Source organism: Eucalyptus grandis, chromosome 6 (genome assembly GCF_016545825.1).
Source record: "Eucalyptus grandis isolate ANBG69807.140 chromosome 6, ASM1654582v1, whole genome shotgun sequence".
Lineage (NCBI taxonomy): Eukaryota > Viridiplantae > Streptophyta > Magnoliopsida > Myrtales > Myrtaceae > Eucalyptus > Eucalyptus grandis.
In genome coordinates, this window is record NC_052617.1 from 29589131 (window position 1) to 29613005 (window position 23875).

The following is a 23875-nucleotide window of genomic DNA, read 5'->3' on the forward strand; positions in this document are numbered from 1 at the left end:
AATTAAAAAATAAAAAATTAATTTTTAAAAAATAAAAAATAATTAAAATTCGATTTTTTTAAAATAATTATTTTAAAATTTATAAAAATTATCCATTAAATTTGTGTTGTATAAAACCATTTTAGCAATATCATTTTAAAAATATATATATAAACTTTTTTTAGGTTTCGTTAAATGGATCGGGTATGGGTCGGATACGGGTCGGGTCGGGTATGGGTTAAAAATTTTTGCATTTTATAATAAATGGGTCATAAACGGGTTAAATGGGTCGATTTGGGTCGGACCATTTATGACCCAAACCCGGACCCACCGTTTAACGGGTCTACTTATAACTTGTCAAGAGGGACAATGACTTTATTGACTCCTTTTTTTTGGTAAAGGACTTTATTGACTCCTTTTATATGCTACAAAACCGAATTACTCTTCTGCTCTCCATGCGTCTCCACCGAGTTCAATTATTCACCTCCTGGCTCCTGCAAATGCACTTCACTCTACCCCGTATGGTAACACCTTCACCTTCAGTTAGGTGTTGCTGATCAACAAGATCTCCTTCCCTCTCTCTCTCTCTCTCTCTCGGAGGTTAACTAAATGCAGTTGGTTGCAGAAGATCGTTAAAATCGCTAAGCAAGAAACAGTAGTCACTTCAACAATTCCTCCGGTGAGCAACATAGCTGAACTTTACATGTGTGTGTGTGTTTTTGTTTTTTGGAGCTGAACTTTACATGGTATTCATTCAAAAGAAATGTCGATTCTAACATGTCTCGGGCCTTGGGCAACAAGGATGGAAAGTGGTAGTAATCGGTTTTTCAGAGGATAAACTCAGGAGCTCCGTGCAAGTGCACTCACAAAATTTGGACCCTTGGATTTCACGGCTCCATGCGAATCCCGTCCCACTTAACCCAAGGATCGAGGTTTCGGGGGTGAACATGCACCCTGTGCAATCATAACACTTACTTCTTTAGTTAAGCTACCAAGCATTAAGAGGAGTTCCAATTAATGGCCAAAGAAAGAAAAGTTGACCGGAGTGTACATCTTTTTAAGAATGCAATTTTTATTTAGAAATTACGTTTGGATATTAAGTGAATTTTTTTTTCTCAATTTTTGAGTACTTATCCGATTTTATATTTAAGATTTAGTGTGTTCGTTTTTGTTATTAGTTAAGATATTTCTTATTTTATGCTTAGAATTTCATTAATGTTTCTTCAATTTATTCGTTTCTAACCGTTTCCAATGCGTCAGCACTTGTCGGAAATTTCTAAGCATCGCGGGAGAGAATAACAATGATGGAAGAGGTAGACAGGATCAGCCAATTACCGGGGCACATAACAGAGAAAATCTTATCGTGCCTGCCGATTAAGGATGCGGTCAGGACTAGTATTTTGTCAACAAAGTGGAGGTATAAATGGTCCTCTGTTCCACAACTTGTGTTTGATGACCAATGTACCAGCACTGGGGGAGTTCCTTCTCTTCTATCATCTCTGCAAGAAAACTTGGTGAAGATAATTGATGAGGTCCTCTTGCTTCATACTGGCCCAATACAGCTGTTCAAGCTCTCTCACAAAAAATTTTGTGCCCTGAGTAACATTGACCACTGGATTCTTCATCTATCCAGAGTCTCTGTTAAAGCAATCGTACTCAACATCTGGAAAGGGCAGTATTACAAGATTCCCACCTCCTTATTCAATTGCCATGACTTGATTATTTTGGAACTCAGCTGCAGTGTGATGAAAATTCCGTCGACGTTTGAAGGATTCAAAAACTTGCAAACTTTGTATCTTTTTCGTGTGAAGCTGTCTTCGGACGAACTTGAAGCTTTGATTTCTCGCTGCCCCCTGCTAAAACGTTTGAAGTTGAGGAAGTTAGAGGAGATTAAGCAAATTAATGTCAAAGCTGGCAACCTCGAGTGGCTTGAATTTGAAGGAGCTTTACAGGACGTCGCTTTCGGTGTTATGAACCACTTGAAGTCGGTCAAGATAGACTCATTTGATCATATTGATAACAGATGTGGACTCGGTTATGCCAACTCGAGCAATTTGCACAAACTCTTCCGAAATCTGCCCAAAATTCAGAGTCTCAAGCTTGGAAATCACTCACTCAAGGTACATTTAAAGAAAAAAAAATTCTGAAATTTGTTAGGACTCTGAGAACTATTATTTTTGGGATAGAAAATATGTTGGGTTCTACAACTAAATCCTTGGTATCTATTGACACTTGATTTTGGCTGATTTGTGCAGTATTTGGCTATTGGAAATGTTCCACAGACACTGCCTAATGAACTCGTTCATTTGAAGTACCTCTTCACGTGCTTAGACTTCAATAGTGTGGAGGAGATTTTGACTGTTATGTGCCTGATAAGAAGCTCTCCTCAGTTGAAACATTTAGACTTTCAGGTGAGTATGATCATTGGTATTAGTGCCTAGCAGACTAATCTCGTAGTTCTTCGAAACTATCATCACAGACCGTATTCAGTTATTTGTCTGATTTTTCCACATTCTTTTATGACTTGGCAAAAAATTTGAAGCGCAAAGTGAACCAAACTTAAAGTACAACGACCTAAGTGCATTTTACTTAATAAGTGGTATGCCATAACATGTCATGATGAAACAAGTCGGCGAATCCTTTTCTATTAGCGAAATTGTTCATCATTTGAAGAAAGATGAATGGGTATCAGAAGATTGTTACTTCCTTTGTATCAAGTTTTAGATTATATGTTAGGTATAATTTGATTTGATTTGATTTTCAGTGATCATATGCTACCCTGGTGCTTTTTGTCATTGATTTGAGGAAAATGAGAACAAATCTGTACTCTATATTGATTAAATTATGCATTCTCAGAATGAATGGCGGTATAGTAATCAGTTTTAGCCAAAAAGAAAAGAAATTGTAATACGGGGATCACAATAAAGGAAACAGACAAATCGAGCTCTCTGTCTCTCTTGATAAAATGACTAAATTAAGCTCTCTCTCTCTCTCTCTCTCTCTCTCTCTATGCATCTCTGTGTTAAACTTGCTCTTTGATTGTAAAAACCACAGAATCGTGTCAGGGATCAACAGACTACAGGGATTTGGACAATGGCCGACTTTCGGGAAGACCACCGTGCGTGTTGCCTAGAACGTGTACAAGTTGTATCGATGGGTGGGATTTCTGGCAGTGAGCCAGAGCTGGAATTTATAAAGTTCCTGCTTATTAGCTCGCAGAACCTACAAAAGATGACGATCCGGCCTAATTCCACGAGTGAAGAAGGCAAGTTGCTTAGGGAGTTGCTGCGGTCCCCGCGAGCCTCAGCGCAAGCGGAGGTGATCTTTCTCTGATCCTGTTGATCAAGAAGCCAACCCTCGTTAAGATTGAATCACACATGGGAGTAACAGTCGCTGCAATTGTTTTGCTACGCTGTGTTGAACTTGCAAACATCATTAGACAATTTCTTTTTTTTTTTTTTGTATTACTAAGAGAAAAAAGAAAATTTTCTTTGTTCATCTTGTGTTAGCCTCTCGTAAGGACATTCTCATCCAATAAATAGTCATATTTGGAAGCAACTGGTTGCTTTTCTTATGGCTCGGATTGGTCCTCTGGCTTTGATTATACTAGTCTTCACACTGAATAATGTAATTGGGAGGCTTTCTTCTGGGTTGGGTCAGAATATATTGATGTGCTACATCTTTCACATTCTCAAATTTACAAAAGGTAATTGGAAAGAAAGATGAGCCAGGAAGAGTAGTGTTTTTTTGGGTAATTTGAAGACTTCTCAGCACTTCTGTATCAGAAATGCAAAGAAGACGGTGCTGTCACCTTATGGAAAGTGATGGTCTACTTTTGGCCACAAAATCATTCCCTTGTTATCGAATGACTTCTTGTCCGTTTGCTATGGATGTGACCTTTAAAAAACTTGTTTATTTACCCAAGATTACACATAGTCATGCAAAAATAGAAAAATTGCTGCATATAAATTTTATTTTACTTAATATTTGTTAGATTGGAACTCCCAAGGATTGTGTCATTTTATAATGTTGCTAACTCATTATAACATATAAAGCTAACACAATTATTTACATAACTACTATACCACACTGGAACAATACTAGTTGCTCTAGTCATGATCATCTCATCTTCATAGTTTTAAAAACGTGTGCTATTAGCTTGAAGTTTTGGAGAGACTAGCTTGTCTACAAAAGTAACAATTCAAACACATGCAACATGGAATTAAAGATGTGATTGGAATCCAAGACAAATCTGACTCCTTACATTATACGATTTTACTTGAACCAATTTTATCTTTTACTTAGTTTCTTTGCATTTTCTCATATTTCAACCTATAAATTGAAATTAATGAAATATTTCGTCTCACTCTTTAGGCTATGATTCTTCATTTGTCAATGTGAAGTGTACCATTGTCTCTGAAGTTTGTCGCATAGCTAGCGATACATTGATGTGACGTTTTACTTCCTAAAATCAATTAAAATCTGCATTTCCCTTTTGAAAATTGTGCAAAATATTTTACTTATTAATTTTTGTGTAAAGCACGAGACCTAAAATAAATATGAACAACGGGTTTAGCTTTTGTGCTTTTACAACATAAGGCCCAATTTTTGGCAATTAGCTTTGGAAGTTTTATATTCCGGTTGCCAAAATAAGTCCACTAACAGAATATGAGACTTGTCATCACAAGAACACCGTTACACAATTCAGTGTAACAGTGCCGTTAGGCTAGTGACATGGCCCATGGATGGAGCATGGTCCAAGATCGTTCGTGATCCGGCCGTGTCACGCACCAGGGCGTTGTTGAGGACAACCCTAATCGATCCCAATCTTGACTGTGTTAAACATTTGAGTTGAGTTTTCCAGATCCTTCGAGAAAACAATTTATATGTGAAACAGGAGAAGTGTGCCTTCACACAAAGAGAAGTCCCTTTTCTTGGGCACATCGTTGGGGGCAGATGAGTGCAGATGGACGTGGCCAAGATCCGTGCCATCATTGAATGAGAGCCACCAACCAAGGTGATGGAGTTGAGATCCTTTCTCGGGCTCACAAACTACTATTGGCGTTTCATCCGGGGATACTCGAGCCTCATTGTGCCACTCACGGATATGCTGAAGAAAGAAAGACCGTGGGAATAAATGAATCGGTGCCAAAGGCGTTCAATCAATTGAAGTGGGTTATGACCAAAGAGCCAATGATTGTGCTACCTGACTACACCAAACTGTATGATAGAGACCGATGCTTCTGATTTTGCTATTGGTGGTGTCTTCATGCAAGAGGGGCATTCGATTGCCTTCGAGTCTTGGAAATTAAATGATATCGAGAGACGATACACGGTCCAAGAGAAGGAAATGACCACGGTGGTGCATTGTCTTTGTATGTGGAGGTACTATCTCTTGGGATCGTGGTTCATGGTGAGGACCGATAACATGGCCACGAGCTACTTCCAAAATCAGAAGAAGCTCAGCTCGAAACAAGCTCGATGGCAAGACTTCCTAGCCGAGTTTGATTATGTGCTGGAATACAAGCCCGGAAAGTCCAATTCCATGGCCGACGCCTTAAGCAAGAAGCTAGAATTGGCCAATGTGATGAGCCGACCTGATTGTCCGTGGATAGATCATATCAAGGAGGGGCTAAAGCACGACCAAACTGCCCAAGCCCTCATTTGATACACCCAAGAGGGCAAGACAAGGCGGTTTTGGTGCGAGGATGATCTCCTTTATACCAAGGGACGTCGACTATATGTGTCGTTCTACAGGAAACTCTGGAAGGAGGTGATGCATGAGTGCCACGACTCCAAATGGACGGGTCATCCAGGAATTCATCGCACCATGGCACTCATCGAGGATCAATATTATTGGCTACACATGAGGGATGACATTGAAGCCTATGTGTGGACGTGTCTTGTGTGCCAACAAGACGATGCCCTTGGTGTCGAGATGCTTGGAGAGGGTGTGACATAGTGCCCTCTAGATGCTTGGGGAGAAGGTGATTGGGCCTCAAAGGTCCTCACGATGCCAGTTATGATGTGAGATGCCTGGAGGGGCATAATGTGACGCTCTCCGGATGCCCGAGGAATGAAATAAGGACCCTAGAGGTCCTCATGATGCCAGTTGGGGTGTGAGATGCTTGGAGGGGTGCAACACGGTTCCCTTCAGAAGATGGTGGCAGCTGGATCCAAACTAGATATGACTATTGAAATTCCCTAAATGTCTATTTACTCCCTGGTGTATTATTTTCGTGAAATTCCTTTAGAGTCATTGCAAATTGAGCTGTTTCGATCTCGTATATTTTATATTTAGGACTCCGTCGGATGAGTAATGGTAGACTCATGTAGTCTAATAGGTTTTTACTTGTTGAGTGGCTACTCACCCTTATGGATTATTTTTTTCCAGACACGTAAGTATACCTTTGCAACCAGCGTCCTCCATGATGCTCTATGGTGTCCCAACCGATCTCACGTGGGACCAATGGAGCAAGTCGATCCCGACTTCCTAGAGGTCACATTTATTCGGATCACTGTGATCTTGATTGTGGATGCTAGTCTCCCGTCGGGCCCCGTTCTAACTGGGTTTGTCGCACTCTATGCCAGGGTAAATGGGCGTACGGTGGGACCACTCCCACTTCCAGATGGTGATGATGATGGTGACAACAGGGTTGAATAGAAGGAGGGCCAGGGGGACGAAGGTGGCATTTTTGGCAAGACCAGGGACATGTTACGCAGGCGGCCGTGTAAATAGGCAATAGGATGGTCGGACAATATTTTGGATATAGCCAAAAGAATGAAAGCGCTAGTGGAAAAATGGGCTATGATCGCATACGATAAGGCACTAAATGCATGTGGTTGATTTGCTTTGAAAAATGGGCGATCGATTTTCACTTGTAAGGTGTCGATAACGATTGTGAGTTACCCATACATACCAGTAACATTTATATGTTACTTATATGATCTCAATAATGTGTGAACGTTAAATTCCCTTATTAGTCGATTAGTGACATTAGGTCACTAATTGTTCATGTGGCAAATGCTCAGTAATCTATAGGGATGTATGGTACGATGAAGAAGTTCTTCCTTGTCAAGGGTAGAAGCCACTGCTTCGAGGGCAAAACCCAAATGGAAGATATTCTACAAGCGCTTGCCAATATAGGGAGTCTGATGGAAAGGTGTTGACACCTAAATTTTCTCATTTTTATTTAGGATTTAATTGTGTATGGAATTAGGAATTAGTCGCCAAAAAAAAAAAAAAAAAGACTAGAGGTCAGGCCGGGCCGAATCCAGCATTGGCCCAGCCCACCGCCTCCCTCTCTTCCCTTGTGCGGCCCAGGCCCATTTCGCCTTTGGCCTGGCCCACGCTAGCTTTCTCCCCCCAGCGTCCTTCGCACGCGACGAGAAGGAGTGGAGAGAGAGCTCGAGGGGGCAGTGAACAGAGGCACAGAACAGAAGGATTGAGGGAGAGGCAGACCAAGCACAGTGAGAAAAACAGAGAGAGAGAGAGAGAGCTCGACGGAGAGAGAGAGGGCTCGAGGGGGGGAGGAGGACGGCGGCCGAGGAGAGAGGAGGCCTCGTCGCCTTAATCCGACGTCGTCTAAGCCGCCGCCCTCCTGCCCGATGCCCGTCCTTCGCACCGTTGCTGCCGAAGCGCCATTCATCCGCCGTCATCGCCGCGCCACGCCTCGAAGCCAGTAGCCGCCGCTCCTGCGCCTCTGCCTGCGACAACCCACCGCGCTCGCGCCGCAACCCGCAACCACGCGCACCTCAGCCCGAAGCTACGATGCCGTCCGACCCACCGCCTGCAACCCAACGCCGGCAGCCGAGCCACCGAGCCTCACCACCGCGCCCCCGAAGTCGCGACGCCACCTCTGCTGGTCCCGCTCCGCCTCTACTCTGCCCGCGACTCACAGTAGCCGAGCCCCCGACGGTCTGCTACCTCCGTTGCCGGACGCCGGGTCGCTGTTCCGCCGCCCACCTTTCGCGCTCCGCCTCACACCGCAACCCTGCGAGATCCCGCGGGCCAGCCGCCCCCGCTCCACCCGTGATTTGCTCGCCCCACGCCGCTCCTCGGCGGCCGACTCGACGCAGCCCCGCGGTGCCTCCGCCCGCGATGCGCCACCGTCCCTCCGTTCTTTTTGCTTTGTCATCCGCCGCCCACCACGCCCTGAGTCGGCGCCGAGTTGCCGGCGTCTTGAGCATCCTCCTCCGGCGCCGTAAAACGACGGGGATGAGAGGAGGCGAAAGCGGGTGAAAAAACGGGTAGGGTTTTGAATGACTTGGGTTGAGTTTGGGCTTTGGGTTTGTGGGCTGGTCTCATGTGGGCTTAGAAAATAGGTGGGTCTTTTATTTTCTTTGGGCCCTGATTGAAGTATTAAGAAGAAGGAGCTTCAGGCCCGCTCGGGCCCGTCGCCGCCGACAGGACCCGGCCCGATCTGGCCGGGCCGAACCCGAGGTCGGGTCGGGTCCGGACCCGACCCGGGTTCGCCCATTTCTAAAAATTAAAATTTATTTTTTAAAATAAAAATATAAAATAAAAAATTTTAAAAATATTTAAAAAATTTTAAAAAAATTCCAAAATTAAAAAATTAAAAAATGTATTTTTTTATTAGGAATGGCCATGTATTGCTTTTATAGTGTAATTAGGCATTTAATTGCTCATATATTGATTATATTGCATGTTTAACTTACCTGTTTAATTATGTTTGCAATTGCTTGGTCGCATGTGTTTAATTTTACTGCAATTAGAATCTTTGTTAGCTATGATTGTTACTTTAATGATTGCGCACCCACAAGACGACCTCACATGTTAGTAGATATGTATAAAATTAATCCAAATTACCTGCCAAAAAATCATTTTGTTAAAATGAACAAGATTAAGTATCGAAAATGCACTAATTGATCAATTAGTGTAATCAAGTTCTTGACCCTAGATTCTTTAGTTGCGTAGGAAGTGAGGACACTCTCATACCTTACTTGGTTTCTAGTCGACCCCACTAAGCTAGTAGCAACTCTTTTTGTGCAAAATTCCTTAAAAGAAAATATCCCAATGTCACGGGGGTATGGGCTTGGGAGAGTCGCGCTTAATCATCCTCAACCTGTTTCCTCCCCCGAGGGTAGGTCGCAACAAAAGGCAAGCCCAACAACAACCGAGAGCGGAACGTTGTACACAAGGGTTGGTGGAGCAATTTCTGAAATCAAAGCCACCCAAGTTGTGACATCCAGATTTTCGGGTCCTAATTTCGACTGGATAAATAGGGCCGCTTTGGTTCAGTTGAAGCTAAGGATTTTGGAATTGTGATGTAAGTGGGCTATATTGGTAAGAAAAATACCAATTGGAATGACGAGGTGTTAAATGAAATTATGGGGAGTCAATTTAAATTGAATCAAGAGGATTAAGGTCCAATTGGGAAGAGAACTTGGCAAAATTCGTATGCCACCTCTACCCCAAACTTTGGCCTACCTAAATGCTTCTAGAAGGGGTAGTTTTGGGCTAGAAATGTGGGTGGATGACAGCCATGGTGGCCCACGTATGGCTGACCTAGAGAGAGAGAGAGAGTGAGGGAAAGAGAAAGAAAATTTGGTTTTCTTCTTCTCTTCTCTCTCCCGTCGACACCCTCTCTCCCTCTTCTTGTTGCTCGTGCCATGGGTGCGAAGACCAAGCGGCCTGGCAACAGAAGCCGACCCGCCGTCGCCGCCTCTCGCCGCCGCCGTCGCACGCCCGCAAGCCACCGGAGCCGCTCCCGTGCACCCAAGCCCGCCGCCGTCTTCCGTGTTCGCACATCTCCGCCCCCTCTCCCTCCTCGGTTCGAACGAAGCGAAGCGTGGACAATAGCCATGTTGTTCAAGCAGGAGCCGCCATCACCGTCACGCCGGAGCTGCCTTCGCCATCGTGCCGGAACGCTGCTACCGTTCGTCTCCTGCCCGCCCGCTTGAACGCCGTCCACCCTCTGTCTTCCTCTCCGTTCGTTGCTCGAGGTTCCAGATCCGGGAGGACACCGGAGTTGAGGCGGCGTGGCGGGCTTTGGACCGGCTGCCGCCGCACCGCCGCCCGCGCGCCGCCGTGCGCTCCGCCCCACATCGCTCAGCTCCGTCTCCCTCTCGCCCGGCTCGGCATTCAGGCTGCTGTCCAACCCCTGTTCCGCCTCTGTCCGACTTGTGCAAGACCGCCGGAGCTTCCTCCGACCACCTCCGCCACCGTGAAGACTCGCCTTGGTCTTGTTCAGCTCCTCCGCCCATTCCCGAGCTCAACCAGCCCCGGATCCGCCCACCTTCGCCTCCAACCAGCAGCGATCAGAGGACTGCAGAAATGGGTTTGCAGCAACTGTTTGGCCCGTTTTGGCCGCCTTCCCGAGCCCGGATGCTCGGCCCGCTTTGAGGAAAGTTGATCCTCGCGTCGAGCCCGTCGTTTTGAGTGAGTTTTACTCACTAATGCTTTCTTAGTTTGCTAATTATACTTAAAGGTTGATTAGTGTTAATTAAGTGTAATTAGGTTGTTAGATTAGATTTGATTAGTGATTATTAGTTAATTGCTTTGCATATTAGTTGTGTGATTAGTGTAATTAGATAGAGAATTTCTTGTATTATTTATTGGATGCTTCTTGGGATTTTTCCCGTCCCTTATCGGGTGTTAATTAAGCGATTCGGGCCTAGGTGGTATTTTTAGGAATTAAATATTAATTTTCGAAATTAATTATCTAATTATTTATTTCCGGAAATTCACCGGGATGGCCAGTGACCGGGATTTTATTTGATGATCATGGTGCAGTCAGTTTATTTAATTGAGCTTTATATTGTGCTAAATTGAATTTATTGTATTTATTTATTTAATTTTCGAAATTAATTATTTAATTATTTATTTTCCGGAAATTCAAGGATGGCCAGTGACCGGAATTTCGTGCTGATTGTCATGGAGCATCCGTTTATTTATTTGAGCTTTAATTCGTGTCGAATTGATTTAATGGTGCATTTTAAGTATGTTATTAAATAATGCAATTTTGGCCTTGTGATTGAGAATTGGTCGGATATCGGTTGTTAGTATCGAAAGTGAGTTGGTAAATCACCTTGAGGATGCACGTGGCCCGGTGAATTGGAATATCACTTGGGAAAGACACGTGGCTCGGTGATTTGATATGTCATCTTGGCGAAAAGATAGCGCTTAGAGAATGCACGTGGCTCGGAGACTAGGTATGTCTTCTGGAGAATGCACGTGGCTCGGTGACATAGTATGACATCTTGAGAGGGTCGGGTGGGACCGAAAAGCCACTAGTTCTCGAGAGGGTCGGGTGGGACCGAAAAGCCACTAGTTCTCGAGAGGGTCGGGTGGGACCGCAAAGCCACTAGTTCTCGAGAGGGTCGGGTGGGACCGAAAAGCCACTAGTTCTCGAGAGGGTCGGGTGGGACCGCAAAGCCACTAGTTCTTCTGAGAGGGTCGGGTGGGACCGTAAAGCCACTAGTTCTCGAGAGGGTCGGGTGGGACCGCAAAGCCACTAGTTCTTGAGAGGGTCGGGTGGGACCGTAAAGCCACTAAATCCAAGGAATTGCTTGATGTGGGATGAAAGACCTAGAAATGATTCGACTAGGTCAATTGATCGATGATTCGATCTGAGAGTGTCTTGATGTGATTCATTGCCTTGGTTTGATGTTGTGAATTGAATGATTGAAGGGAGATGATCGTGAGTGGTCTTCTGATGTGAAATCGACTAAGTCGATTAGATCGATGCTTCGATACGTGATGTGATTGCTCGCGTGCTTTTATTCGATCTGTACTAATATGCGGTGGAATCGAGCTAAGGTACGTACTCTAGCTCATGTTGTGCATAGGCAGCCCTAAGGTGTATTAGTTTACCAATCGGGTCTTAGGGAGTAGAACTGCCGAGACGTGGTCTCGGTGGTTATTGAATAACCATTTCGGGACCGGATGAGGAGCCTAAGGAGCATGAATCGATGAGGAGGTCACGATGAGGAACCCGAAGAGGAGTACGTGGAGGAGGACCTCGAGTACGACCCGGATGAGGATCGAAATCCTATCCCGTCTTGTCAGACCTTGTTTGCATGTAAAAAGTTGTAGTTGTGAATTTTCAATATGAAAAATATATGGCCTGCTTTTCTATCCCATTGTTTTATTGTCTGGGGAATTATAATCGTTTCGCATGTGCATATATAAATGAAAGGGTCGGCGATACATAGTCCTGGGATATCGCATTTTTAAATCGACCAAAAGTAAGGGATGTGTGCGTGCCTGAGGGTCGGGACGTGACACAAGTTTACTGGAATTGGGAGTCTTGAAGAGACGAAACAATCGATTGATGGGATAGAGAGGATCTTCCAACTATTGAATTGTAGCGACACAGAGAAGATAACCCTGGCAAAGTACCAATTGGAAGAAAACGCCAAACATTGGTGGAGGGCTTCTAGAGACACAATCTTCCCATTTGGTACTGCAATAACATGGGATGATTTTGTCAGGGCTTTCAACATAAAGCAATTTTTTTTATTGTGCTAAGGATAAGAAAATAACAGAATTTGTCCAACTGGAACAAATTTTTGAAAGGCCTAAGAACGGACATCAAGAGGCAACTGGTGCCTTTGAATATAAGTGATTATAATGAAATTTATGAATGGGCCCAACTTGTGAAATAAGAAGTAATAAGAGAACAATTGGAAAGCAAGGAACAAATAGAATCAGGGCAACAAATGACACTAAGTGACACTCGACATGGTAAAAGACCCTATCCAACCCAAGAGCTACCTTGGGATCCTAAGAAGAAGCAGAATTTTGAAAATTATGGAAGGACCAAGAATGGTCACGCCACAGGTAAATTGCCATTTCAAAATAATCCCTGTCGAAGGTGTGGTAAACAAAATGAGCTAGGACCTTGCCCAGATGACCAGAAGTGTTTTGAACGTGTGCAAAAGGGTCACTTTAGGAGGGACTGTCCCTAAGGAGGACCGCAATTGAACGTTGATCTGGCGTAACATATGCAACAACGTGCAAGCGGACCACCTCCACAAGGAAATCCACAAAGGCCGCCAACATAAGGACGGGTGTATGCGGTCACCCAAGAAGAAGCGAAAGCTTCCAAAGACGTTATCTCAGGTACAATTTCTTTAAATGACAAGAAGCCTTATGCATTATTTGACATGAGTGCTATACATTCTTTTGTGTTTGAAAGATATAGACAATTGGGTGAAATAGAAACCAAACCCCTTGATACACCTCTCCATATTTTTACACCGCTGAAAGATGCGGTATTGTCTACATTAGTATGCAAAAAATGTAAGATATCTATAGGTGGACGAGATTAGGAAATAGACCTAGTAGTGATGGTCGTGTATGACTTTGACGCCATCATAGGAATGGATTGGCTCCGTAAACAATGGACTAAGGTAGATTATTATAGAAAGGTGATTCAGTTCAACCCACTTAATCAGCCTAGTTTTGAATTTTACAGTAATCAGACAAACCCTTCAATGGCCCTTATTTCGGTAGTAGAGGCACATGCACTTCTTAACAAAGGACGTTAAGGATATCTTGCAATAGTAAAAGACCATACTAAATAAGAAGCCAAACTCGATAAAATTCGAGTGGTTCAGGAATTTCAGATGTATTTCTCAAAGAACTACCTAGACTACCACCGAGAACAAGAAATTGAGTTCGTAATCGAACTAATGCCTGGAACTGAATCAATATCAAAAGCCCCGTATAGAATAGTCTTAGCGGAACTAAAGGAGCTAAAAGTACAATTGGAAGAATTACTCGATAGGGGATTCATTAGGCCAAGCGCGTCCCCATGGGGTGCACCAGTCCTGTTTGTAGAAAAGAAGGATAGGTCAATGCACCTTTGCATTGACTATAGGCAATTGAATCAAGTGACAATAAAAAATAAGTACATGTTGCCTAGAATTGACGACCTATTTGACCAGGGAAGTTCAATTTTTTCTAAGATAGACTTAAGCTCAAGGTATCAACTGTTAAGAATTAAAAAGGAAGACATCCCAAAAACTACCTTTAGGACTCGTTATGGATATTACAAATTCCTAGTTATGCCATTTGTATCGACAAACGCCTCGACTACATTCATGGACTTAATGAATAGGGTATTCAAACCCTACTTGGATCAATTTGTAATCATCTTTATTGACGATATCCTAATATACTCAAAGGGGCCAAAAGAACACAAGTGACTTGAGAATAATACCACAAATCCTTAGTGACCATAAATTGTATGTCAAATTTAGTAAGTGTGAATTATGGTTGGACCGAGTAGTATTTCTAGGCCATGTAGTATCAGGAGAATGAATCTCGGTGGACCCAACGAAGGTTGAGATGATGATGATTTATTAAAAAATAATAATAATAATAATAATAATAATAATAATAATAATAATAATAATAATAATAATAATATATTATTATTATTATTATTATTATTATATTTTAAATTTAATTTAATTAATTTTTATATTAATTATTTACCACGTCAGTACCAAAACGATGTCGTTTTGGCAATGTCTAGCCATATCAACGTGCGAAATGACGTCGTTTTGCACTAAGCTCGCCGGAAAATCACCACATCAGTGTTATCAATTTTACTCCGATTTTGGCATTTAAGTGTCGCTTTCATAACTTTTGACATTTAAGAGTTCTTTTGTTCCAAGTTTTGGCACTCTTGGTGTCTTTGTGTCATTTATTACATCAGCACCTCTAGGGGAGGAAAAGGAGAGGATGACCTAGTTTTGGATTCGTACGACTTCATCAGTATTGATCAATTCAAAGACAAACCGGCTAAAATCATATATGCAATTTCGATTGTAATATAGGTATTTTAAATTCTATATAAAGACTTAAACCTTTCCTTTTCTTTCATATATATACATATCCTACCATTTTTCTTTTCGACATTATCATAATATAGGAGCCAAACGATTGGTTTCTTCATGGCTCTAATTGGTCTCTAGCCTTTGTGGCATCTAGTACAGTGACGACCTCATCATGTGTCTTCCCAATGAATAAGATCATTCATAGTGTTTCTGTATAACCTAAGGTTTTCACACTTCCCACTTTAAAAAGGGAAAACATAAAGAAAAATGAAGAAAAGTGAGCCATGAATTAAAAAGTAGCTTTTTTTTTTCTATCTCCAAGAGACTTTGCATTTATATTTTTACTGAAAATTGAAAGGAGGGCCTAGGAACTTTTTGTCTGGCTTTGGTCTATTGATCGAGTGTAATCACAGCGGAGTGGTTCAGGAGAGTATGTTCTTTGTTGATTACAAGAATGACCCGACGTAAGTGATATTTCGCATAATATGCTTTAGCCAAGGGCAAAACATGAAATTTCATGGCTAAACTTTGAAAATAAAAGCTGCTGGCTACTTATAATTAATGAAGTGTAGATACATCTAATGCTATAATTGAAAAAGTAAGGTAGGTTTCACTTTTTTGATATTTTATAATTACCATGGTATAAAAAATATAGAGATTGAATCGACCCATTGTGCTCATTTTATTAATTGATTACTTGATTTATATGTTTTGTAATAACCCGCTGAATCCACTTTATTAAATAACCATCAACTTCCTCCCAAATTGATTAATTTTTCCTACTATTTTTTTAAAAATATCTTTCATACACTAACACTCAACATCATGCTGGCACTTTGGACGTGCTTTAACTCGAATGTCTACACATTTGAAAAGGCAACAAAGCTGAGAAAAGGGTTGAACACACTGTTACATGCTTCTCGGCAAAGCTTCTCGACGAAGGAGTCTTATAACCTAAGTTGCACAAATACGCGATATGGATACGTACGCGACACACGTCAACACGTCATTTTTCAAAATAGAAAATTAGACACGTTGTATATTAAATTAATATTTTTTTAAAAAAAAATTAATTAATTAAATTCAAATTCAGTACTTTTATTTTTCGAAATTATTTTTTAATCTCATTTATTTATTTTCCGATTAAAAAAAAAATCTTCACTAGGGTCCACCCTCACTCCCTTCTTTCCCTTGTCCATTTCTCCTCACCCCCAAATTTATTTTTCTTTCCCTCCCCACCACCTAACAGACAGGCTGTCACTTCCCCTCTCCCAAAAAATTAAAAAGTCACGCCATCACTGATGGCCCATCAGAGTCCCCCCCCTTTTTATTATTATTTTTGAGTTTCTTATCAAAAACCCTAGCTCCTTTACCTCCTCCTCGCCGCTCGCCTTACGACCCCTTCCTCTCCTCTTCCTCTCAATCCTTCTCCTCCTCCTCGCCGCACGACCCCCTTCCTCTCCTCTTCCTCCTGATCCTTCTCCTCTCCTCCTCGCCACACAACCACCTTCCTCTCCTCTTCCTCTCTATCTCTGCTTGCTCTCGGTCCTCATCACAATCGTTTACCGCCTCACCTTCGGTCATTTCTCCCTCGCAACTACAGCCTCATCGCCAATCCATCGTAGCATTACAGTGGCGGCCCCACCTCAGTCTATGCTCTTTCTTTAGCCATCTCTCACTGTCGCGGGCTCACCGTCGCTCGCAGCCTTGTCTTTGCTCCCTCGCCCTTGCCTCCACCCTCCATCGTCTTCCAGACATGCATGTCGAAACATGTCAAGCAAAAGTTGACCACGTGTCGAAAAATCCAACACGCATTGACCGCGTGTCTGACCGTGTTGACGTGTCCGACTGTGTCGACGTGTCTGACATGCTTCAACACGTGTCGGACATGACACGGAAGCACAGGCAACATGTCCATGCTACCTAGCTTATAACAATTGTCAAGACGGACAAAGACTTCATTGGCTCCCTTAATATGCTACAAAACCAAACTACTCTTCTGCTTTCCATGTGTCTCCACCAAGTTCACTATTAACCTCTTGCAAATGCACTTCTGTCTGCCCAGTGTACTAACACCTTCACCTTCAGCTGGGTGTTGCTGATCAACAAGATCTCTCTCTCTCTCTCTCTCTTCGGAGGTTAACTAGATGCAGTTGGTTGCAGAAGTTCGTTAAAATCGCTGAGCAAGAAACAGCAGAGTCACTTCAACAACTCCTCCGGTGAGCAACCTAGGCGAACTTTACAGGTTTTTTTTTTTTTTTTTTTGGAGCTGAACTTTACAAGGTATTCATGCAAAAGATATGTCGATCTAATATCTGTCTCGGGCCTTGGGCAACAAGGATGAAAGGTGGTTGTAATCGGTTTTCAAAGGATAAACTCATGAGCTCCGTGCAAGTGCACTCACAAAATTTAGACCCTTGGATTTCCCGGCTCCATATGAATCCTGTCCCACTTATTATTAATATATTTCTTATTTTATGCTCAGAATTTCACTAAATTGTTTTTAATTTATTCATGTCTAATCATTTCCAATGCGTCGTCACTTGTTAGAAATTCTAAAATATCGCAGGTGAGAACAACAATGATGAATGAGTTGGACAAGATCAGCGAGTTACCAGGGCACATAATGGACCAAATCCTGTCGCGCTTGCCGATTAAAGACGCAGTGAGGACTAGTATTTTGTCAAGAAAGTGGAGGTACAAATGGTCCTCTGTTCCACAACTTGTGTTTGACGACCAGTGTACCAGCACCGGGGGAGTTCCAATACAGACGATAATTGACAAGGTTCTCTTGCTTCATACTGGCCCAATACAGAAGTTCATGCTCTCCCATCAAGGAATGTGCGCCTCGAGTGACATTGACCACTGGATTCTTCATCTATGCAGAGTCTCCGTCAATGAAATCATACTTGACATCTGGCAAGGGCAATATTACAAGATTCCCACCTCCTTATTCAAGTGCCAGGACTTGATTCATTTGGAACTGTACAGATGTTTGGTGAAAATCCCATCGACGTTTGAAGGATTCAAGATCTTGGAAAGTTTGGATCTTCAAGTTGTTGAGCTGTCTCCAGACGAGCTTGAGGCTTTGATTTCTCGCTGCCCCCTACTAAAACGTTTGACGTTGAGGGGCTTGGACGGTATTAAGCAAATTAATGTCGAAGTTGGCAACCTCGAGTGGCTTGAAGTTGAAGGAGCTTTACAGGATGTCGCTTTCGGTGTTATGAACCGTTTGAAGTCGGTCAAAATAGATTTCTCTGATAATATTGGTGACAAATGTGGACCCGGCGATGCCAACTCCACCAATTTGCACAAACTCTTTCAAAATTTGCCCAAAATTGAGACTCTCGAATTTGAAAATTACTCACTCAAGGTACATTTGTTAGGACTCCGTTCGTTATTATTTTTGGGATGGAAAATATGTTGGTTCTATAACTGAATCCTTTGTATCTATTGACACTTGATTTTGGCTGATTTGTGCAGTATTTGGCTATTGGAAATGTTCCACAGACACCACCTAATGACCTCATTCATTTGAAGTACCTCTTCTCATGCATAGACTTCAATAGTACGGAGGAGATTTTGACTGTTATGTGCTTGATCAGAAGCTCTCCTAAGTTGAAACATGTAGACTTTCGGGTGAGTCTGATCATTGAGATTATAGTCTAGTGTACTAATCTTATATTTTTTCGAAACTATTATCACAGATCATAGTCAATTATATTGTCAGATTTTCCCACAATCTTTTATGACTTGGCAAAAAATTGGAAGCGCATGGTGAACCAAACTGAAAGTACAATGATATGTCGCCATAGTCTAAGTGGATTTTACTCAACAAGTGGTATGCTATAATGAAACAAATCTACGAATCCTTTTCTATTTAGTGAAATTATTCATCATTTAAAGAAAGATGAATGGATATCAGAAGATTGTTGCTTCCTTTGTATCAAGTCTTAGATTACATGTTAGGTATACTTTGATTTGATTTGATTTTCGGTGATCATAAGTTACCCTGGTGCTTTTGATCATGGATTTGAGGAAAATGAGAACTAATCTGTACTCTATAGTGATTAAATTATTCATTCTCAGAATAAATGACGGTATAGTAATCTGTTCTAGCCAAAAAGAAAAGAAATTGTGATACGGGGATCACAATAAAGGAAATAAACAAATTGAGCTCTCTGTCTCTCTTGATAAAATGACTAGATTAAGCTCTCTGGCCATGCATCTTTGTGTTAAACTTGCTCTTTGATTGCAAAAACCACAGAATCGTGCCAAGGATCAACAGACTTCAACAATTGGGACAATGGCCGACTTTTGGGAAGATCACCGTGCGAGTTGCTTGGAACAGGTACAAGTTATATCGATGGATGGGTTTTCTGGCAGTGAGCCAGAGCTGGAATTTATAAAGTTTCTGCTTACTAGCTCGCCGAACCTACAAAAGATGACGATCCGGCCTGAATCCACGAGTGGAGAAGGCAAGTTGCTGAGGGAGTTGCTGCGGTCCCGGCGAGCCTCAACGCAAGCGGAGGTGATCTTTATCTGATTCTGTCGATCCGGAAGCCAACCCTCGTTAAGATTGAATCCCACACGGGAGTAACAATCACTGCAATTGTTTTGCTATGCTGTGTTGAACTTGAAAATATCATTAGACAATTTTTTTTCGTATTACTAAGAAAAATGAAAATTTTCTTTGTTCATCTTGTGTTAGCCTCTCATAAGGACATTCATTCTCATCCAATATATAGTCATATTTGGAAGCAACTGGTTGCTTTTCTTATGGCCGGATTGGCCCTCTGGCTTTGATTATACTAGTCTTCGCACTGAATAATGTAACCCGTAGGTTTTTTCTGGGTTGGGTCTTAATATATTAATGTGCTACATCTTTCATATTCTCAAATTTACAAAGGTAATTGAAAAGAAAGATGAGCCGGGAAGAGTAGTGTTTTTTTGGGTAATTTGAAGACTTCTCAGCATTTATGTTTGAGAAATGCAAAGAAAACGCCGCTGTCACCCTATGGAAAGTGACGGTCTACTTTTGGCCACAAAATCTTTCCCTAGGAACCGAATGACTTGTGGTCCGTTTTCTGAGGATGTGACCTTTTTTTTTTTTTCAGTCGGTAAAGCTTTCTTTCATTATCAAAATGTCAAAGGTCCCAAACAAGGACAATCTAAAGACAGAAGAGCCCATAGGACTTGCGGTGGCGCACAAAGCCAGTTTTGTGGAAGACGGCCTAGTCTAAGAGATTTGGCAGCCTAGTCGGCCACTCTATTTGCAACCCTAGGACAATGGGCTACAATAAACCATGGATGGGCCTCTAAAATTTCTAAACAATCCAAGATAAGTAAACGTTCCTCCCAATTGCAACTATCTGTTGACTTGCTTATCAGAGTGCTTATCACATCCTGCCGATCTTATTCAACACAGATCACATTGTGCGAGACTTTACTGTCCTTACTGAACTGGAGAGCTTCGTGGATGGCTAGGGTTTCCACCTGAGCCGCTGAAGACCCCTTAACTAGTTTAGCAAACCCAGTAATAATATTTCCTTTATGATCTCTACAGATGCCAGCGATCACTCCATCCATCGAGCCTTCAATGAAGGAGCCATCAACATTGAACTTTAGGGATCTTTCAGCTGGTGGGATCCACGATTGCGAAATAGTAAGCATTTGTTCCAGGGTTGTTTTTGTACTCTGGGTGTTCCATCTGTTGAAATTATCATACAAAATCTCAGCCGATCCCACCGTTTCTGTTGTGTCTGATAAAATAACTCTAAAGACTGAGTTGTTGCGAGATTTCTAGACACACCATAAACTCGTCGCCACCAATTCCATCCGAGGTAAATCTGCTCCTTTAACTGTGAATTAAATCAACGAGTCGTCAAGACATGAAATTTCCTGATTATTGATTTGGATTCTCAAGCGAGGGTCAGTCCATACATACTGCATCCTAGGACAAAGGATGTGACCTTCTTTAAAACACCAGTTTATTTACCCCAAATTACATAGAGTCGTGTGAAAATAAATTTTAAAAAAATTACTGCATCAAAGACAATTTTCTGCGAGTTTAAGAAATATTATTTTGCTTGATATTTGTTAGATTGGAACTTCCAACGTTTGTGTCATTTTGTAATGTTGCTAACACATTATAATATACAAAGCCAACACAAGTATTTACATGACTATTATACCACACTTTATGTTTAAATTTTTCACTCGAGCTGGAACAATACTGTTTGTTCTGGTCATGATTACCTCATTTTCACAGTTTTAAAAAAATTTGCTACTAGCTTGAAATTTTGGGGAGACTAGCTAGTCTACAAAAGCAACAATTCAAACACGAGTAACATGGAATTAGAGACGTGATTAGAGTTTAAGACGAATTTGACTTCTTACATTATACAATTTTACTTGAACAAATCTTCTCTTTTACTAAGTTTCTATGCATTTTCTCATATATCAGCCTATTAATTGGAGTTAATGAAACATTTTGTCTCACTCTTTAGGCTATGATTCTTCATTTGTTAGTGTGAAGTCTGAAATCTATCACATACGTAGCAATACATTGATGTAACGTTTTACTTCCTAAAATCAATTAAAATTTGCATTTCCCTTTTGAAAATTGTGCACAATATTTTACTAATTAATTTTAGTGTAAAGCATGAGACTTAAAATAAATATGAAAAATGGGTTTAGCTTTTGTGCTTTTACAGCATAGGGGCCATTTTTGGTAATTAGCTTTGGAAGTTTTATATTCCGGTTGCCAAAATGAGTCCACCTAGCATAATATGAGAATTATGGTCACAAGAACACCGTTACACAATTCAGTGTAATGGTGCTGTTAGACTAGCTGCACTCATCAATTTTTTTAGGGGAGATCATTTCCCTTATGGCTTTGTAATCCTCCTCCTCTTCTTCTTCACAAGCTTTGTAATCCTTTCAAAAATTGAAAACCAATCCTTTTATTTTACTTTCTTTTATATAAAAAAAAAAAAGATAAAGATAAAGAATGCGTGGTCCACTTATTCTTGTAATAGACAGAAGACATGCGAGGAGACAAGTAGAAGACGACGGAGTTGGAAAAGGGGTGGGGCACTTTCAAAACCTTGTTGACGAAGGAGTTCTAAAGTAAGTAACTTGTTACTTAAGGGGTTGCTTTTGGCTCTGTTCAATTTTCCACTTTAAAAAGCGAAACCGGCTTCCCTTGTTTCCTGTCTCATCAGTCATCACTTCCAATAAAAAAAAATGGGAGGAAGAAGTGAGGATTTATAGAGGTGTGAGATAAGAGAGATCAAGTAAGGAAAATATTTTTCCACTTTTCAAAAGTAGAAAACATTTTCCTTAATCTAGAAAATTTTTTCCTTTCATGAAGAACATTTTCCCTAATGAATTCATTTTCCGTAAACGAGCGTTGGAAAATCCCAAAAACGTTTTCCGGAAATTATTTTCTGCAAAACGAACGGAGCATTTGTATTGAAAACGCATCATGAGCACTCATGACAGTTACTTCTTTAGTGAGTTACCATGCGTTATAGGGGATTCCAGTTGATGACCAAAAGAGCAAAAAACTTATACGGAGGGTACATCTTCGAAGATTACAACTTTTATTTATTTCCTTATCTTTTCATCATAAAAATTACGTTAGGATGATAGGTGATTTTTTTTATAAAAAAATTTGAGTAGCTATCCATTTTTATATATAAGATTTAGTATGTTTCTTTTCTTATCAGTTAATATATCTCTTATATTATACTTAGAATTTCATTAAAATGTTTTAATTTATTCGCATCTAACCATTCCCAATATGTCACTGTTGGTTAAAAATTCCAAAGTATTGCAGGTAAGAATAAGAATGATGAATGAGTTGGAAAAGATCGGCCAATTACCGAGGCACATAATGGACCAAATCCTGTCGCGTTTGCCAATTGAGGATGCAATGAGGACTAGTATTTCTGTCAAGAAAGTGGAGGTACAAATGATCCTCTATTCCACAACTTGAGTTTGATTACCAATGTAGGAGGTCCTTTCTCTTCAACCATCTCTACATGAAAACTTGGCAAAGATAATTGACAAGGTTCTCTTGCTTCACACTGGCCCAACACAGAAGTTCATGCTCTCTCACGAAGAATTTTGTGCCCTGAGTGACATTGACCACTGGATTCTTCATCTATCCAGAGTGTCCGTCAAAGAAATTGTAACTCGACAATTGGAAAGGGCAATATTACAAGATTCCCACCTCCTTATTCAATTGCCAGAACTTGATTCATTTGGAATTGTACAGATGTTTGGTGAAAATCTCGTCGAGGTTTGCAGGACTTAAGAACTTGGAAAGTTTGGATCTTCGACACATTGAGTTGTCATCGGACGGGCTTAAGGCTTTGATTTTCTCTCTGCCCCCTCCTAAAACGTTTGAAGTTGGGGAACTTAGAGGGGATTTAAGCAAATTAACATTAGAGCTGGCAAAAGCAAATTAACATTAGAGCTGGCAACCTCGAGTGGCTTGATGTTGGAGAAGCTTTTCAGGATGTCGCTTTCAGTGTTATGAACAGTTTGAAGTCGGTCACGGTTGGTTTCTCTGATGATATTGCTAACAAATATGGACCCGGCAATGCCAACTCGAACAAATTGCACAAACTCTTCCGAAATCTGCCCCAAATTCAGAGTCTCAATCTTGAAAATTACTCACTGAAGGTACATTTTAAGCGCATAAATTCTGAAATTTGTTACGACTCTATTCACTATTATTTTTTGGGATGAAAATATGTGTGTTCTATTACTAAATCGTTGGTATGCCTTGATTTTGGCTGATTTTTGTAGTATTCGGCTGTTGGAGATGTTCTACAGACACCGCCTAATGAACTCGTTCATATGAAGTACCTCTTCTCATGCATAGACTTAAATAGCGTGAAGGAGATTTTGACTATTATGTGCCTAATCAGATGCTCTCCTCAATTGAAACATCTCGACTTCCGGGCGAGTGTGATCATTTATTGTTCAGCGGACTAATTTGATATTTCTTTGAAACTATTATCAAAGATCTTATTTAGGTATTTACGTGATCTTCTCAACAAATTTTTGTTAC

The 23875-nt window shown here is 41.3% G+C and overlaps 2 protein-coding genes and 1 long non-coding RNA gene across 9 annotated transcripts; all 3 read left to right on the plus strand.

The window, feature by feature from the left end:
* The first annotated feature begins 449 nt into the window (after positions 1-449).
* LOC104415798 (F-box/FBD/LRR-repeat protein At1g13570) lies at positions 450-3641 on the plus strand. Its single transcript, XM_039315303.1, has 4 exons — positions 450-658; positions 1240-2099; positions 2235-2390; positions 3034-3641. Exons 2-4 carry the CDS (start codon positions 1281-1283, stop codon positions 3310-3312), a joined length of 1254 nt encoding a protein of 417 aa, XP_039171237.1. The 5' UTR covers positions 450-658; positions 1240-1280; the 3' UTR covers positions 3313-3641.
* Positions 3642-12234: 8593 nt separating this feature from the next.
* Positions 12235-19554, plus strand: LOC104415599 (F-box/FBD/LRR-repeat protein At1g13570). Of its 7 annotated transcripts, none has more exons than XM_039314984.1 (5): positions 12235-13066; positions 16954-17009; positions 17360-18163; positions 18274-18429; positions 19052-19554. In XM_039314984.1, exons 3-5 carry the CDS (start codon positions 17372-17374, stop codon positions 19334-19336), a joined length of 1233 nt encoding a protein of 410 aa, XP_039170918.1. In that variant the 5' UTR covers positions 12235-13066; positions 16954-17009; positions 17360-17371; the 3' UTR covers positions 19337-19554. The 7 variants fall into 7 exon arrangements, with proteins under 7 accessions (XP_039170918.1, XP_039170920.1, XP_039170921.1 ...); XM_039314986.1 differs by lacking the exon at positions 16954-17009 and having other exon boundaries at positions 19052-19141; positions 19216-19554; XM_039314987.1 differs by lacking the exon at positions 16954-17009 and having other exon boundaries at positions 19058-19141; positions 19216-19554.
* A 2286-nt stretch (positions 19555-21840) lies between these two features.
* On the plus strand, positions 21841-23450 carry LOC104430720. Its single transcript, XR_005551892.1, has 3 exons — positions 21841-21921; positions 22626-22762; positions 22898-23450. It is a non-coding gene; the product is annotated as an uncharacterized LOC104430720 (long non-coding RNA).
* Positions 23451-23875: the final 425 nt, after the last annotated feature.